The sequence below is a fragment of the Oncorhynchus clarkii genome, chromosome 16 (assembly GCF_045791955.1).
Source record: "Oncorhynchus clarkii lewisi isolate Uvic-CL-2024 chromosome 16, UVic_Ocla_1.0, whole genome shotgun sequence".
NCBI classification, from domain to species: domain Eukaryota; kingdom Metazoa; phylum Chordata; class Actinopteri; order Salmoniformes; family Salmonidae; genus Oncorhynchus; species Oncorhynchus clarkii.
In genome coordinates this window covers 19,374,526-19,393,009 of record NC_092162.1, presented here as the reverse complement: position 1 = coordinate 19,393,009, position 18,484 = coordinate 19,374,526, and the positions used below count along the sequence as shown (strand labels likewise).

Genomic DNA, 18,484 nt, shown 5'->3' with positions numbered 1-18,484 from the left:
AGAGCACCAGTTAGACAGCTAGCAACTATACCATCCACTGATCTGTGTGGATGGGGTCCCCTGTTCAGATTTAGTTCAAAATTGTAGTAGCTGGCAACCTGACTAATACAGCTAAAACCCAACGAACATGAATTAACATAATATTTGGTAAAATCGTTTAACTTGAAGGGCTTTGAAAAGTGAATGAAAAAATGACTATTTAATTGTTTCGAAGCGACTTTAAAATACTAATCGCTGCGAACACACCTCTCAAATACGTCAATTTAATCGTCATTTCAATGCGACATGTCAAAAAGCTAACAGCATAGCAGGTAGGTCAAGTAATAATTGCCAGAAAATACTACTATGCGATAAGTCAGCATGGTGTTATTGCAATGTAAACATACAGCGTTAGATATTCATACCCTAGACTTTCGTATTAAATGAACGATAAGCCAGTTACTTTGCCTTGTTACCCTGATAGCTCACGTTAGCCCATATTCATAGGTGTGACGCACAAACCCCAGTACGCCGCGTTCAAATCAACTGGGAACTCGGAAAAATACGAGGTAAATCATCACGTCATTGAACTTCAAGTTGGAATGTCTGAGTTCTAGAAAGATGGATGACTGTTCATCGATTTTTTTTCAGTCGGAGCTCGTATTTTCCAGATGTTTTGAACGCACTGAAGTTGGACATTTCGGAGTTCCGAGCTCCCAGTTGTTTTGAACATGGCATTAGATAACGAACTAGCTATATATGCCGCGTTCACAACAACTAGGAATTCGAACATCTCTGACTTAAGTGCGTTCAGGACAATTAGGTATTTGGGAAAATAAAAGTGGGCGCTTTTACGGTCAAACTCTGGGGTCTTTCTAGAGCTCCGGCCTGAAGATCACTATCACTAAGTCAATATTTGACCTAATTTTATTACCCTAGAAAAGTACAATTTTCAACATTAATCAGCTCATTATAAATCTAATTTTATTGGTCACTTACACATGGTTAGCAGATGTTATTATTGCTTGTGCTTCTAGTTCCCGACAGTGCAGAAATATCTAACAAGTAATCTAACAATTCCACAAGAACTACCTAATACACACAAATCTAAGTAAAGGAATGGAATAAGAATATATAAATATATGGATGAGCAATGACCTAGTGGCATAGGCAAGATGCAATAGATGGGATAAAATACAGTATATACATATGAGATGAGTAATGCAAGATATGTTTATAACATTATTAAATTGACTAGTGATCCATTTATTAAAGAGGCCAATGATTTCAAGTCTGTATGTAGGCAGCAGCCTCTCTGTGTTAGTGATGGCTGTTTAACAGTCTGATGGCCTTGAGATAGAAGCTATTTTTCAGGTCCCAGCTTTGATGCACCTGTACTGACCTCGCCTTCTGGATGGTAGCGGGGTGAACAGGCAGTGGCTCGGGTGGTTGTTGTCCTTGATGATCTTTTTGTCCTTCCTGGAGGGCAGGTAGTTTTCCCCCGGTGATGCGCTGTGCAGACCGCACCACCCTCTGGAAAGCCCTGCGGTTGTGGATGATGCAGTTGCCGTACCAGGCGGTGATGCAGCCCAACAGGATGCTCTCAATTGTGCATCTGTAAAAGTTTGTGGGAGTTTTTGGTGATAAGCCACATTTCTTCAGCCTCCTGAGGTTGAATGGTACTTTCAAGACAACTGGGAACTCTGAAAAATACTAGGTCAAATCATGACGTCAGTGATCTTCAGGTCGGAAAGTCGGAGCTCTAGAAAGAGGCCAGAGTTCCCGAGTTGGAATTAATACTTGGATGTTCAAACCAATTCAAACCAATTTTTCATAGTCAGAGCTTGTTTTTTTCGGAGTTCCCAGTTGTCTAGAACACACTGAAGTCGGAGATTCCGAGTTCCCGGTTGTTTTGAACGCTGCATAATTCTAGGCTACATAAGACAGCTTCTACATGTATTGCTTGCTATTTGGGGTTTTAGTTTGGGATTCTGTATACGCACTTTGTGACATCTGTTGATGTTAAAAGCTCTTTATAAATAAACTTGATTTGATTTTTATCCAGTCACCGGGGAAGGGTCGTCACTAGTTACCACAGCCACAAAAATCATAAACCCTACAATTCATCTTCTTAAAATGTGATTTTAAACCTAGCCATAACCTTGACCACACTGCTAACCTTAAGCCTAACGCTAACCTTAAATTAAGACCGAAAAGCACATTTTTGTTTTCATACATTTTTACGTTGTAGCCTATGTTTAAGACTTGGATGTCGATTATGGCAGCCCCCGCACCTCTCTGATTCAGAAGGTTGGGTTAAATGCGGAAGACTAGGTATCCCCCTTTCCCTTACTTTGTATTTGTGGAAACCAGTGAATGGCTGTAGTTGTAGAATAAGCAAGTAGCTATTTAGTCCATTGAGGTATAATTAAGCAGTAAGGCCAGAGGAGATGTGGTATATGGCCAATATACCATGGCTAAGGGCTGTTCTTATGCGCAACACGGAGTGCCTGGATACAGCCCTTAGTCGTGGTATATTGGCCATACATCACAAACCCAGGAGGTGCCTTATTGCTATTATGAACTGGTTACCAACGGAATTAGAGTAGTAAAAATAAATGATATACCACGGCTGTCAATTTTTATAATAAGAACTATCTAGTCTCTGCTACTATTACTTAATTTCAGATGTTATATTGCCACCTAGTGGTTTATTGAAACATGTATGTACATGTATTTTTTACCCACATGTCCAGCACTAAATCTACCTCTGTTTAAGTAATCATTCAAAGCAATGTAATGGAATATTTACTTTCACCAATCGCCGTATATATTTTAAATGTATATGTTTTCACCTGTTCAATGATGTTTGATCACAGATTATATCAATTCAAACGGAGCCCCCAGTCTTTTGCAGTACTCTGGATCCTTTGGTTGAGTCTGGTGTTAATTACACTGCTCAAAAAAATAAAGGGAACACTTAAACAACACAATGTAACTCCAAGTCAATCAGACTTCTGTGAAATCAAACTGTCCACTTAGGAAGCAACACTGATTGACAATACATTTCACATGCTGTTGTGCAAATGGGATAGACAACAGGTGGAAATTATAGGCAATTAGCAAGACACCCCCAATAAAGGAGTGGTTCTGCAAGTGGGGACCACAGACCACTTCTCAGTTCCTATGCTTCCTGGCTGATGTTTTGGTCACTTTTGAATGCTGGCGGTGCTTTCACTCTAGTGGTAGCATGAGACGGAGTCTACAACCCACACAAGTGGCTCAGGAAGTGCAGCTCATCCAGGATGGCACATCAATGCGAGCTGTGGCAAGAAGGTTTACTGTGCCTGTCAGCATAGTGTCCAGAGCATGGAGGCGCTACCAGGAGACAGGCCAGTACATCAGGAGACGTGGAGGAGGCCGTAGGAGGGCAACAACCCAGCAGCAGGACCGCTACCTCCGCCTTTGTGCAAGGAGGAGCAGGAGGAGCACTGCCAGAGCCCTGCAAAATGACCTCCAGCAGGCCACAAATGTGCATGTGTCTGCTCAAACGGTCAGAAACAGACTCCATGAGGGTGGTATGAAGGCCAGACGTCCACAGGTGGGGGTTGTGCTTACAGCCCAACACCGTGCAGGACGTTTTTCATTTGCCAGAGAACACCAAGATTGGCAAATTCGCCACTGGCGCCCTGTACTCTTCACAGATGAAAGCAGGTTCACACTGACCACGTGACAGACGTGACAGTCTGGAGACGCCGTGGAGAACGTTCTCCTGCCTGCAACATCCTCCAGCATGACCGGTTTGGCGGTGGGTCAATCATGGTGTGGGGTGGCATTTCTTTGGGGGGCTGCACAGCCCTCCATGTGCTTGCCAAAGGTAGCCTGACTGCCATTAGGTACCGAGATGAGATCCTCAGAGCCCTTGTGAGAACATATGCTGGTGCGGTTGGCCCTGGGTTCCTCCTAATGCAAGACAATGCTAGACTTCATGTGGCTGGAGTGTGTCAGCAGTTCCTGCAAGAGGAAGGCATTGATGCTATGGACTGGCCCGCCCGTTCCCCAGACCTGAATCCAATTGACCACATCTGAGACATCATGTCTCGCTCCATCCACCAATGTCACGTTGCACCACAGACTGTCCAGGAGTTGGCGGATGCTTTAGTCCAGGTCTGGGAGGAGATCCCTCAGGAGACCATCCGCCACCTTATCAGGAGCATGCCCAGGCATTGTAGGGAGGTCATACAGGCACGTGGAGGCCACACACACTACTGAGCCTCATTTTGACTTGTTTTAAGGACATTACATCAAAGTTGGATCAGCCTGTAGTGTGGTTTTCCACTTTAATTTTGAGTGTGACTCCAAATCCAGACCTCCATGGGTTGATACATTTAATTTCCATTGATAACTTTTGTGTGATTTTGTTGTCAGCACATTCAACTATGTAAAGAAAAAAGTATTTAATAAGAATATTTCATTCATTCAGATCTAGGATGTGTTATTTTAGTGTTCCCTTTATTTTTTTGAGCAGTGTATATAGGGCAAGTTACTCCTTGCATATATTTTTTCTATTCCCTGCTTTGTATTGTTTTTAGACCAAATGGCGACAGCCACACGTAATCATGTCCTGTCACTGTATATTAGGGTATTTTGTATCGCCTGGGGCGCAGTCCACACTCCCACAAGACACGGTGAGTGACAGAAGGTACATTGTCCAGGAGGCCCAGACCCTCTTCAGACAGAACCAACAGTCAAAAAGACAGACTCTATGTTTGTCTGTGTAGCTCGGTATCATCTGTATCTGTTTGATGAATCTATTGCTCTGTGTATCCCTTTCAGTTGACAGATCAGGAATCAATAAAGAAGTGCTTAGCAGAATGTAGAAATTGTAGAAAAATGTAGAAAAAAGGATAGAAATTGGTGATTGTCAAGAAAAGCCTTGTTGACATTTTCAAATTCTTTCATTTAGTAATAATCTCTGGACAAATCAGACATGTTTTAGAGTTCACACTTAAATGCTTTTCGTGTGAGAATCTGAGTGATGTTTTTCCCTACTAAGTTTCGCAGGTCTTTATTACAGGAATCCCTATCCAAGACTTGTAAGTGACAGACATCTAAACCAGAAGAAATGTTTATATATCTCGGGCGATATTGTGTGATTTCACTATTATCTAATGTCATGGTTTTATTTCGGTTCCATACCCTTCATTGCAGATCTACCTGCTTATAATGGGACTGGCAACCCAGAAAGGCAGGAAGCTGAAAGCACAGCAACGCATGAGGAAGCAGGCCAGCCAGTTTACTTACAGTCACATGAGGACAGCTGATACTACAGCTGATACTAGATGAACTCTATATTCTTGTGAAAGGGTTGATGTTACCAAGGACAGGAGGAAAGTTACTGGCTAATCTCAGGAGTTGAGTTGAAAATCCATCTTATATATTAAGGAGAAAAAAGTCATTAATTTCCAAGTATATTTATGCATGGGATTCCTGACAAGAGCTGCTATGTGGATGTCAGCATTTTCTGTCCTGTAAGATAAGTAGCCATAAAGATTTGTGATACTATTTTGAATATATTTATCATTTCAATAAATTGAGTTTTGAAAAGAACCACTCCTCTGCATTCATTCTTTCAAGGAATTACTAAAAAGTCAGATGAACTCTGTCGGGTTGAAAAATAAACTTAAGGATTTATTGAGTAAAGTGCATTAGAGTGCATACACACAACAAAGGTTTTATTCATTTACCACCACATTCAGTTTATCAACTGTTAAATTTGACTGATAGGAACAATGTCTTACTATAACCAGTTAAAGATTAGTAGGCTACTCTCTTTAAAAAAAAGCCTGATTTTTAGTGGCTTTCCAGTTTTAAAGGTAATGTGCTACCACAAAAAAAATATTTTCTGTCCTTGGTTGCAACGCTCACTACTGAGTTCCAAACTGCCTCTGGAAGCAACGTCAGCACAAGAACTGTTAGTTGGGAGCTTCATGAAATGGGTTTCCATGACCGAGCAGCCGCACACAAGCCTAAGCTCACCTTGCGCAATGCCAAGCATCAGCTGGTGTGGTGTAAAGCTCACCGCCATTGGACTCTGGAGCAGTGGAAACGCGTTCTATGGAATTCTGAATCACGCTTCACCATCTGGCAGTCCGACGGACTAATCTGGGTTTGGCGGATGCCAGGAGAATTCTACCTGCCCCAATGCATAGTGCCAACTGTGAAGTTTAGTGGAGGAGAAATAATGGTCTGGGGCTGTTTTTTATGGTTCGGGCTAGGCCACTTAGTTCCAGTGAATGGAAATCTTAATGCTACAGCATACAATTACATTCTAGATGATTTAGTGTTTCCAACTTTGTGGCAACAGTTTGGGGAAGGCCCTTTCCTGTTTCCGCATAACAATGCCCCAGTGCACAAAGCGAGGCCATACAGAAATGGTTTGTTGATCGGTGTGGAATAACATGACTGGCCTGCACAGAGCCAGTCAACCCCATCAAAACACCTTTGGGATGAATTGGAACGGCGACTGAGAGCCAGGCCGAATTGCCCAACATCAGTGTCTGACCTCACTAATGCTCTTGTGGCTGAATGGAAGCAAGTCCCCGCAGCAATGTTCCCAGATCTAGTGGAAAGCCTTCCCAGAAGAGTGGATGGAGGCTGTTATAGCGGCAAAGGGGGGACCAACTCCTTATTAATGCCCATCATTTTGGAATGAGATGTTCAAGGAGAATGTGTTCACATACTTTTGGTCATGTAGTGTATGTAAACACACCACCAGCCCTCTATGGTTTTTGAAACTGAGTAAACAGGTTAATTAACTAGTTGGTTAATCGTTGCCCATGAAAGGAAGTTAGGCTAGCGAGCAAGTATTTTAGCCAGGTTGCCGAGGTCAACAAAAACTAAAAGTGTGTACTGTATGACAGAGTGATAGACCGTTTCGTCAACATGACAGAGAGGAGGATGGCATTGGTGTTTCTCTACAAGTCCGGTGAGTCAACATGTTTTTTCTACTTGCACACACACACAAGAGTTATTTCTGTGGTTCTAAATCAAAGGTTGTTTTAGTACTCTGAAAATGTTGGAAATTTTAACTTGCTTGACCATGCTTTGGGTCATGTAACTGTTTGTTACATGCAATATGCTTTGTGGACTTCACCAGACAGAGGTTGTTCTCCGACTTCGTGATGAAAGGTGTGGTTCAATTTATTCTGCCACAGTCTTCTTATTGTCTCAGCCTTAGGCCTATATTTCACGGTGACATGGCATATGAACTAACAGGTTATAGCGCAAACAACGCAATTATCACAACACAGGTTGTAAATTGGCGTTTTTGTTTCTGGCTTGGCTTCCCCAGGGACTTTACCCACGCACCGCTACGGAAGGGGATCCATCTCTATGACCGCTAGCCTGGTACCAGTGTCTTTATCTAACATTCCACTCCTTGTCATTAGCAAAGAGACCGGCCTTTCGGCAATATTCAAATATGAACGTTCCATCATTAATGAGCTCCAGGAGATCAGAGGATTCGATAACCTTCACAACTATCATCCAATCACAATGTTTATGCAAATTAGACGGATAGGAAAACGTTCTAATTTAATTCATAAATTTGATTGGAAACATTCTAACGTTGGGCATTTTGATGTAATACATTTAATTGTGAACATAAACATTGGGCACAGGGAGCACAAAGATTCCCGTTTATTGCATTTTTACCACCAGCCCTAATGTGATGACATTATACCAGAGAAGCTCTCACCCTTAACTTCCCCGCCAGTTCATTGTGAATGCTGTAGTCTATTTTATATCCAGCAAGCAAGAACAAGGTGCTTCTTTCGTCTAATATAAACTTAGCAAAAAAAGAAACGTCCCCTTTTCAGGACCCTGCCTTTAAAAGATAATTCGTAAAAATCCAAATAACTTCACAGATCTTAATTGTAAAGGGTTTAAATACTGTTTCCCATGCTTGTTCAATGAACCATAAACAATTAACGAACATGCACCTCTGGAACGGTCATTAAGACACTAACAGCTTACATATGGAGGCAATTAAGGTCACAGTTACGAAAACTTAGGACACTAGAGGCCTTTCTACTGACTGGAAAAACACCAAAAGAAAGATGCCCAGGTTCCATGCTCATCTGCGGGAACGTGCCTTAGGCATGCTGCAAGGAGGCATGAGGACTGCAGATGTGGCCAGTGCAATAAATTGCAATGTCAGTACTGTGAGACGCCTAAGACAGCGCTACAGGGAGACAGGATGGACAGCTGATCGTCCTCGCAGTGGCAGACCACGTGTAAAAACACCTGCCAAGTTTTCAGCTGTGCTAACATAATTGCAAAAGGGTTTTCTAATGATCAATTAGCCTTTTAAAATTATAAACTTGGATTAGCTAACACAACGTGTCATTGGAACACAGGAGTGATGGTTGCTGATAATGGGCCTCTGTAGGCCTATGTAGATATTCCGTTAAAAAATACCCACTTCCAGCTACAATAGTAATTTACAGCATTAACAATGTCTACACTGTATTTCTGATCAATTTGATGTTATTTTAATAGATGTTATTTTTATTTTTGCTTTTCTTTCAAAAACAAGGGCATTTCTAAGTGACCCCAAACTTTTGAACGGTAGTGTATTTTCTTTTTAATTGCTCAAAATAATTGCCCAAACGACTGGTTGTACAAAACATTATGACATCCATGACATAGACTGACCAGGTGAAAGCTATGATCCCTTATTGATGGAATTCTGTGGAAATCTTCCTTTGGAATAAGCACATGCTTGGACAATAATTACATAACCATAACCAATAATCAACCAAGTTATACTATAGCTGTCTCTCTCTCCCCTTTCAAACTTTCATTGTCAATTCATTTGAAAGGCAACCTTATTTTAACATTATGCTATAATGTAGCATAGGCCTACTTTCAGATGGCCTAGGTTTTTAATAAAACATTTTAGGAAAGGAGAATTGAGATTTGTTTGTGTCTGAGGTGCGCTGGTGGGTTTGATTGATGGGTCCTTTTAGGGTGTGTGTGTGTTCGCTAATTCTCACTATGTCCATTCAGAAAGTTTCCTAAAGTATCCCATCTTGACTCAATCTCTTATTAATATGAGAGGGACAAATAATAGAACTGAAATGGCAACCTGGTCTCAGAGCATTTCTTATTATTCTGCATATAAATCCGAGACACTCCATTTATTAAGTATGTTATGTTTGGTACGGTTTCATAAGACAGATGGTTAAGACAAAAATAAAAGGAGGGTGGTTGGTCAGTGTGGATGGGTGGGTATATAGCGCGAACGGCTAGCAACCCAGAGGTTGCGAGTTCGAATTTCATCACGGACAACTTCAGCATTTTAGCTAATTAGCAACTACTTGCAACTTTGTAACTACTTAGCATGTTAAGTAACCCTTCAACCTTACTCCTAAACTTAACCCTAACCCCTAGCTAACATTAGCCACCTAGCTAGAATTCGTAACTTATTAAAAGTTTTGAAAATTCGTAACATATTGTACATTTAGCAAATTCATAACATAATATGAATTGTAATTCGTAACATATCATATGAAATGGGTAATGGACAACCACAAATTAATACCTACATTACAAAATGTAACATATACTAAATAAGAGTGTCTCGGATTTACATACAGAATAATACAAAATGCTCTGAGACCAGGTTGCAACAAGCACAACAAATTGTTAAAAAGTAAGCAATTTCATGATGATCAGCATATGTGCGAGCAATGACGACAGGTGCCAGTTTTGCGTTTCTTTCCTCTCATTAATGGGATGCAACTGAAGCAAACGTAGCTCGATTGACTAATATTTGACGTATCATCATTTCACTCTCATTATGGAGTCCTCTCTAGCCAATTTGAACAACATGATCTTGCATTGACACTGGTTCTCACCAGGGAATTACCTTAGCAGGTCGTAACGGTTTTGTTTGTTGCCGTTCTTAAAATTAAAATTCTATATTGTGCCAAATTTGCCCCGTCCATAACATTGTCATGGAAAATATTCATGTTGTTTCCAACAACCAACCAGCAACTGTGCTGTAAATCCGGCTGCATATTGAACATTGAGAGGCCAGTCTCTTTGGCAATGACAAGGAGTGTCAAGGAGTGGAATGTTAGCTAAAGAGACTGGTACACAGGCTATATGACAGCCTGTGCAATCTTTATAAATATCAAGAAATCGAGTTGAAAATATCCAGCAAACAAATCTGCCTTTAATAGCAATTTAAAAGGAGTGAGTTGGTTGTCTGTCTCTCATACCTAACATCCTGTAAGATGTCTGCAGAGCTATGCCTAGTCATCCAGCTGGCACAGACAGGCCACCCCGCGGTTGATCCAATGTTTCTGTGGCCGGTCGGAGGGAAGCTCGATAGGCATTACGTAGTTGGTGGAGTGGCCCGTGGTGGACAGGGTTCCGCGCCGGGCACTGGTCTTGTACACGGGACACACATAGATGTTCTCATGCAGGAACTTTGACATCTCCCCTGGCCTGAGCCAGATGATGGGCAGGGGGTCGAAGAGGATCTTGGGGAGGGACTCTCCTATGACCATCTTCTCCCGGTCCCAGCGTGCCCCTTCCAGGAAGAACCCCTTCACGTAGGCCCCATCATCTGGCTTGTTCTCCATGTGGGTCTCTTGCTTGGTCACCTGATAGAGACAGGGAAGTCATGCCATGCATTCACTGGACACAAAGATGAGGTTTACATTGTACTCCCTTACCTCAAATTCAAAGCCGATGAAGTCGATGGGGATGGTATACTTTCGGGCAAAGTTCTGAGATACTCCCGTTAGGAAGGACTGAGTAAAGTAGAACCCAGAGAGCCAAAAGACTGGTGGTGGCCCATTGTTGATCCAGTCCTGTCAAACACACAGCCCAACTCCCATGCATCAATATTTGTGTCTATCAGAAGTATCAGTTTCACAGGAAACAAAATCCCTGTCCTCAAAACAACTTTAATTTAACATACAAACACATTTGAATGTGTATTGTTGGGGGTTGAGCAGCTCAGTACCCTCACTCTCTTGGCGAGCATAACTGACCTGTAGAAACTTTAGCCTGGCGATGAGGTCGGACACGTAGCTGCCCAGAGGCTTCAGAGACGGGTAGGACTTGGCCGACCACATGGTTGGCACCTTGCCCACCACCATACTGTTGAAGACGTTCTCCAGCTCAGAAGACATCACCACCTGACCCTTGAGCGCCTTTCCAATGTTTATCAGACTGATGCGTACCACCTGAGTTAACCTGAGGGGGTCAAAGCATCATTATCAGCATGTTATGAACACATAATTGCTAATCCCAAATTCCCCATAGCCAAAAAGGCCTGTAATGATTGTGTAGTAATGACAGTCTGTACACAGAGTACAAATCAACTGCTTATAGTGGTCATTAAATGTGGGACTAGACTAGTCAGATGCCCATTTATTTGAAAAGAGGCTGAGCTTTCGGTCAGTCGACCTTCATCAGAGCATACCTCCACAAATAATAGTGAGACAGATAAGGCCACACAGAGGGCCAGAGATAATTATAGACACCTGTGATAATCTGAAGTATCCAAAAAGGCCACTAGTTGTAAACGTGATAAAGTCTATAAAATCATTGAACATTACCAGTAATATACCTCCCTTTGCAACCCTATGTGGGACACAAAACATTTTACTTTGCTTTTAATCAATTGACCATAAGACTCCAATTATCATGGCCAGATGTAGAGTAAGTATTTTATGAGTGCATTCATTGTGTCCGTTTGAAACGCTACACTTCCTGACCCCCTGTTTCTTTATTCCAGATCATGATATTTACCTGTTGAAGCGGATCAGTTCCTGTCTCAGCACAGTGTTCATGGACTCCTCATACATCACTGGGTATTTGTTAATCACCATCTGGATGTCAAAGTCTGCTGGCAGCTTGGACAGGATGTCTTCCGCAAGCTCATCAACCACTTCCTGTAGTAATCAAAGAGATCTAACTACCAGTATAATAAATTCAAAACAATTGAAGCTTTTGTACAGAGCTGACATATCAGGGCTTGTTCTGAGGCATCACAACTTCTTATCCACATAAAGTGCCGGTGTGTGAGAATGTACAGGTTTTGATCACACAGAGAAGTGTCCAGTAGAGGTGAATATTTTCCCGGTATTTTACAAAATGTTCCATCTGGAGAATAAATCACTTTTCTCCTAGGTAGTAAAAACCGGAAGTGTCATTAAAAAGCGTTATAAAGCGTTATAAATAAACCTCTCTCTGGATTTGATTAGAGCTTTGATTAAAAAAAATTCAGCCCTGATGCGACCTGAGACTGATGAGATGCATTAAATCCACTTTATGAGCCCTACATTAAAGACATTTAACAATCCCAAACTCAGAAAAGCCCAAATGATTGTGCCGTCAGCAAACAAGAGCTTCCGTCCCTCGTCGAATAGTCTATTGATATAAGAAATGCGAGAACAAGTCATGTCCAGCAAGCTACTCTAGTCTAGCTTTTCCTGCACGGGACTCCCAAGAGCTAAGGGGCGTTTTTTTTTATGGAGAGAGGCCAGCAGAGCACAGGTGCGTGTGTATTGCGCAAGAGACATAAGTTAGAAGCTTATTATGCATAACCCATCATTAATTAGCTGAATATAAGGCTAATACTGAATTGAATGTATTACCTGAAAGAGGTAGGCTAGGACATCTATATATAGGGCTATATATCAATCTAGAACAGGATGATCTATTTTGGATGTGATTTGAATGGAGTTGATGGAGGCAGAGAAAGACAGAGAGATCGCGCGCACTTGTATTGATTTAAAGCCACGATATTCAAGTGTTATGCTGTTTTAAAACTCTGCAGCTTCAATTAAAAAAAAACTCATCTTTACAATTAAGAATTTTTAGGTAAATTAGATGCACATTCGGTCTTTATATTTCTGTATTATAGGCTTTGCTGCAGCAAATGCAGGTTTACCTGTCACAAGAAAATTACCATGATGACATGATAAGTCTACATGCATTGTGAGCGTCGCTCCATACTGAGATGGGCTGTCTGCCCCCACCCTGAGCATTGGTGATTCATCATGCAGAGGCCATAGAGAAGCAAAATGTAGACTTTGCATATAATTTAACAGTTCCATTTCACGCCTTGCTGTTCATGTAAATAATTTATAATTTACCGGTTTCTCACAGTTATTTATCCTGGGAAAAGGGAGTGGTTTTGGACAGTAAATCCCGGTAAATCTCAGTAACCGGGTTCCCGCCATTCAACCCTAGTGTCCACTGTCCAACTAACCTGAGGGGATTTAGCCCCGCCTCCAGTCTGCCTGGGAAGTGTCAGCAGCACTCCATCCAGCAGCTGATTGGTCTCCTGGTTGTCCTTGGTGATGTCAGCATTGCTGTGGAGTCCAAACACGCCAGGTTCCGCCGCGATGGGTAGGTTGCGGATGTAATCAACATAGGTCTTGAAAAGACAAACAGTACAAATTCGTTCAAATCCAATAAAAATGTACTTGTCACATGCTTCGTAAACAACAGGTGCGGACTAACAGTGAAATGCTAATTTACAGGCCCTTCCCAACAATGCAGAGAGAAAGAAGATAGAGAAATAATAGAAAAGTAAAACACTTAATAATAAAAGTAATAGATACACAATGAGTAACTATAACGTGGCTATACACAAGGGGTACCAGTACCGAGTCGATGTGCAGGGGTACAAAGTATTTGAAGTAATATGTGCATATAACTAGGAATAAAGTGACAGTAAACAGTAGCAGCACCGTATGTGAAGAGCAAAAAGGGTCAATGCGGATAGGTCAGGTAGCTATTTGTTGAACTATTTCACAAATTATTTAGCAGTCTAAATGCCAATTTATGCTTGAGCTGGCAATGTGGTCCAGAGGCTCCAGACAGAGGGTGTGACAAAATCTAAGCAGATACCAGTAGACTGCCCCTAACCACAGATCTAGGATCAGATCACTCTACCCCCAATGCACTTCCTGACCCCTGAATCATTAAGGCGACAACAAATATCTGAACCTTAAGGACAACTCTATAAAAATATAATTGACTATGGATATGACAGTCCGCCATCTTGTATGATAAAGATATGATGGAGGTGACAGTAGTACCTGGTACGGTCCGTGAGGGGGGATATAATACATGTCTCCCTCACATACGTGGTAGCCCTCCTGCTCTATCAGCTCCCTGCTGTAGAAGATGGACAGGAGAGACACCAGCAGACGCCTGTCCTTGTCGTCCGTCACCCTGCCACCGTAGTTACACTCACCTGAAAGGGAGAGAGAGAAAATGTGTCTGTCTTCCACTAGTTCAGATTAGTAAACCCTCCTATGCTCCGATACAATGAATGAACCTCTTTTGTTGCTATGTGATACAGTCCCTCTCTCCCTCTATACCAATCCACACAGCTGTGTCTGTGAGAGCCTCACCAGTTAGGTAGGAGAGGGCCTCCAGAGGAATCTCCTCATACCAATCCACACAGCTGTGTCTGTGAGAGCCTCACCAGTTAGGTAGGAGAGGGCCTCCAGAGGAATCTCCTCATACTCATCCACACAGCTGTGTCTGTGAGAGCCTCACCAGTTAGGTAGGAGAGGGCCTCCAGAGGAATCTCCTCATATTCATCCACACAGCTGTGTCTGTGAGAGCCTCACCAGTTAGGTAGGAGAGGGCCTCCAGAGGAATCTCCTCGTACTCATCCAGGAACATCTGGATCTGCGTCATACTGATCCTCAGGTCAGACTCATTGAACTCATACGGGATATTCCAACCTTGGGGTGAAATGCGAAAAAAACAAAAAACAATTACAAGATTTGACCCTTTAACTCAAGTTATAAGAGAGGATATTCAATGCGGTCGTCATGACGTATACTGGAGGAAAATGTGTTTCCCCAGAGAGAGAGAGAGAAGGAACAAGAAAGGTATTGGATGAGGGAAAACACCAAAATACAATTCCAGTGACTGGAAGGGACTGAGAAGGGGAGAACATTTTGTTTTAAGAAAAAAGGGGTAAAAAGAAAGAAAAGAGAATCATAGCAGAGTGTTAGTCTCACCTAGAGGTCCGAAGGTCCTCCTCTCCTGCACCAGAGCATGAAAAAAGCAGAGACCAAACAGCAGCTTCTGCCACGCCTTCTGTTTCTTGGAGCTGTTGAAGAAGGCGGGGTCGGAGATGGGGTCGCTGACGTAGGAGCGGAACAGGTTGGCCCTCATCCCCTTGGGCGGCTCGTTGGTCATCTTCACCCCGTTCTGCAGGATGCTGACTGGGAACTTGTCAGACGGGTAACTGGTCAACCACAACCTGTGGAGTTAGCAATGATAGTGTTAGTTTACTTTGTTGCTCTTGGTTTTATTTGTAGGCAATACAAATGTATAGGATTATAAGCAACCAGAGTATTACAACCAGGGTATTACAAATCAACTGCCTGGCCAATGGCTATAATAGATAAAAACTCCCCCTGCCCTGCAACGGCTGACCTAAAGGTGGGGTTGGTGTTTTCGGGGGTGATGCCCTCCTCACAGATCCTCTCCAGGGCGGGCATCCAGCTGGTGCACAGATGACAGTTCTGTAGCACCACCCAGGTGCCATCCTTGATGGCAGCATTGATCATCAGGGCTGCGATGGGCCCCTGGCCCTGGCCCAGGGAGATGGTCTGGGTTTTACTGCCCCCCATTTCAAGGTCGTCAGCAAACTTTAGCAGACCTGGAGACCAAAGGAACATTTAAGTACTGGTATGAACTTTTGAGCACTCAAAAATCCAATCTTTAATGCAGATGTATAACAGATGTATGTAAAAGTTGGTTAAAGACTAGTTTAGTTTCTTATTATTTCTGAATAATTTCTTGATGCATCATAATTCAATACGTTAAGTGAGCAGGACACAAAAAACCCAAATAAATATCCAAAACCTAAGTTAAAGCACAGAATACAGCTCAAAAGTCACAGGTATCTCTAATGAATTACCCGCAGTGGGATCAGATCCTGGAGAGAGCACAAAGATGAGAGGAGAGCAGCAGTTGGAGTCGTTGTAACTCCCGGCCAGGTCGAAGGTCGGGGGCTCAATGTAGCTGCGCCCCATGTTGTCCGCAATGAACTCTTGCACCGCCGGAACCAGCTTGTCCGGCCTGAAGCAGCGCAGCACCACCATGCGATGCATCCCTACCAGCATCCTCCAGCTGTCAGGCAGCTGCTCCTCGTGAGGCTTCCCCGAATCGTAGATCTTCTTCCACTTGGGAATGTTGTCTCGGACGTGCTCGAAGAGACCTTCTAAGTTTGGCAGCTTGGATGCTCTTACGATTTCTGACCAGGACTTGTCGGAGAGCCACTCAGGAGCGGGGTTGGGGTCGGGGTTGTCCAGAGTAATGCCACCGGTGAGGAGGAAGCGCCAGATGGTGTCGTCCACCTGGCCCTTGCCTTGCATGATGCCCACAGTGAGGAGCAAGGAGAAGAGCAGCTTGTCCTTCTCGAAGAGCGATCGGCACACATTGTTATAGATGCTGATGGTGAAATGCTCCACAATGTTCTCGATGCGGGTGGCCAGGTCGTCGCTCTTCAAGCTCTGGGCGATGGACTGCAGGTAGAGGTTGATGAACCAGGTGAGCGAGTACTGGTACATGGGCTCTATGTTGGCCAGCTCCGAGATGCAGAAGAACAGGATGGACGAGTGCTCGGCCACAGGCCGGTAGCCCATGCGAGTGTCGTCAATCTCCTTCTCTGTGACACTAGCAATCTTCTGCTTCTCCGAGATCTCCTCGGACAGCACCTTGGAGGAAGACAGGACCTTGATGGCTGTTTCGTCTTCTAGGATGTTACCCTCTGAGGAAGACAGGATTTTGAGGATTTTATCCTCAATCTCCTTCAGCTGCTTGTTGTTGGCGGCACTCTCCAGGATCAGCTGGTTCTTCTTCTCTTCTAGTTCTGGTTTCTCCTTGGCGGCCATGATGCCCAGAAGCTGGTCCTCCAAACCCAGTGGGGTGATCATGAAGTTGAGCAGGCAGACTTTAACCGCCACCTCAGGGAGGTAGTGAGGGCTTCTCAGGCTGGTGGTCATGTAGAAGAGGAAGTCTTTGGAGTACTCCACAATGTTCTCTCCTAGTTTCATGTACTCCACACCTTGTTGTCTGAAGGTCTGTTTCAGCAGTACCGGTTCCAGTACTGCATCAAGTTCTTCTCCAACGTTCTCCAGCAAAACAGGGGTGCCGAACGAGATGGAGTTCTCCAGTGTTCTCACATAGTTGCCGTCTGACAGCTTGATGACGGCCAGCTTGTTGGCCTTCTCCATGTTCTTGATCCACTTGTTGGCCTGGCCCTGCGGGTCGATCATGAGGGGCCAGCGGCGTGAGTTGGACACGATGATGCCGTTGTCAGTGGAGAAGGAGTCGACGGGCAGGCCGGCAATCTGCCATGCCCGGATGGACACCTGGTTGCCAAGGGTGTTGCTGAGGGTGAAGTCCTCGGAGCATGGCACCTTCTTGGCCTGGCAGAGCAGATGCCACTCCCGCTGGCACTCCACACGGTAGTCCACGGTGAAGGCCCCCAGGTAGGACACAGTGCCGGAGGAGAGGAGCACGTCGCCTGTCAGGTTGGTGTACCTGATCCCCAGCAGCCGGGCAGCCTCCGTCCACCTGTCCTTCTCCCCACCCAGCCCTCCAATCAGCTGCTCTGCCCTGATCAACTTCTGGGAGCACAGCTCAATGTTTTCTTCCAGGTCTTTCTTTTTGTTGCACATGGCCTCAAACGTGTCGTTCAGGTCCTGGAGCTTGTCCACCACCTCCTTCAGCTCAGCTCTCTTCACTGACAGCATCTGCATCTGCACCCCAAGCTCGTCCTCAGCCTCCTTCAGCTTCTCTATCTTAGGGGCCACCACTTTGGACACACGCTCGTACACCTCCATGGCCCGCACCCACTTACAAAGGCCCTCACAGGCAGAGGAGACGTTCTTGATGATGGAGGGCTGGAACTCGGGGTTGTCGATAAATTTGTCGCGGATCTTCTTGATGTTGGCGGCAGCGATGTTGTCTTTGTCATAGGCTTTGAGGTTCTCGAGGAACTTCATGTCTCCCAGGAGCTTTTTGGAGGGGCCCCAGAAGTCCTCAATCATCTTACCTGTAACACAAATAATCAAACATAGAAAAAATACATAATTAAGCCCATGTTCTTTCAAACATATTTACAGAAAAGTATCTGCTTTCATGCTTTCATCTGTGTAATTTAATACTACATAAATTATCAGTTTGATGATAAACATTTAAAGTAGGGCCCATACAGTACATAAAAAAAAAACATTATAGTTGACCCATTTTTCTCCCCAATTTCGTGGTGTCCAATTGTTTTTAGTACCTACTATCTTGTCTCATCGCTACAACTCCCGTACGGGCTCGGGAGAGACGAAGGTTGAAAGTCATGCGTCCTCCGATACACAACCCAACCAAGCCGCACTGCTTCTTAACACAGTGCGCATCCAACCCGGAAGCCAGCCGCACCAATGTG

The 18,484-nt window shown here is 43.8% G+C and overlaps 1 protein-coding gene across 1 annotated transcript in view; it reads right to left on the bottom strand.

Moving 5' to 3' along the window:
- Positions 1 to 10,301: 10,301 nt before the first annotated feature.
- Positions 10,302 to 18,484, bottom strand: part of LOC139367497 (dynein axonemal heavy chain 3) — a 46,141-nt gene continuing 37,958 nt past the window's right edge. The window contains exons 51-60 of the mRNA XM_071105727.1: positions 15,959 to 18,100; positions 15,472 to 15,697; positions 15,051 to 15,295; positions 14,652 to 14,768; positions 14,112 to 14,269; positions 13,277 to 13,444; positions 11,812 to 11,954; positions 11,049 to 11,253; positions 10,728 to 10,865; positions 10,302 to 10,655 (exon numbers count right to left, since the gene is read on the bottom strand). Of these exons, the coding sequence (XP_070961828.1) occupies positions 10,302 to 10,655; positions 10,728 to 10,865; positions 11,049 to 11,253; positions 11,812 to 11,954; positions 13,277 to 13,444; positions 14,112 to 14,269; positions 14,652 to 14,768; positions 15,051 to 15,295; positions 15,472 to 15,697; positions 15,959 to 18,100 (3,896 nt within the window). The remainder of the gene's footprint in view (positions 10,656 to 10,727; positions 10,866 to 11,048; positions 11,254 to 11,811; positions 11,955 to 13,276; positions 13,445 to 14,111; positions 14,270 to 14,651; positions 14,769 to 15,050; positions 15,296 to 15,471; positions 15,698 to 15,958; positions 18,101 to 18,484) is intronic.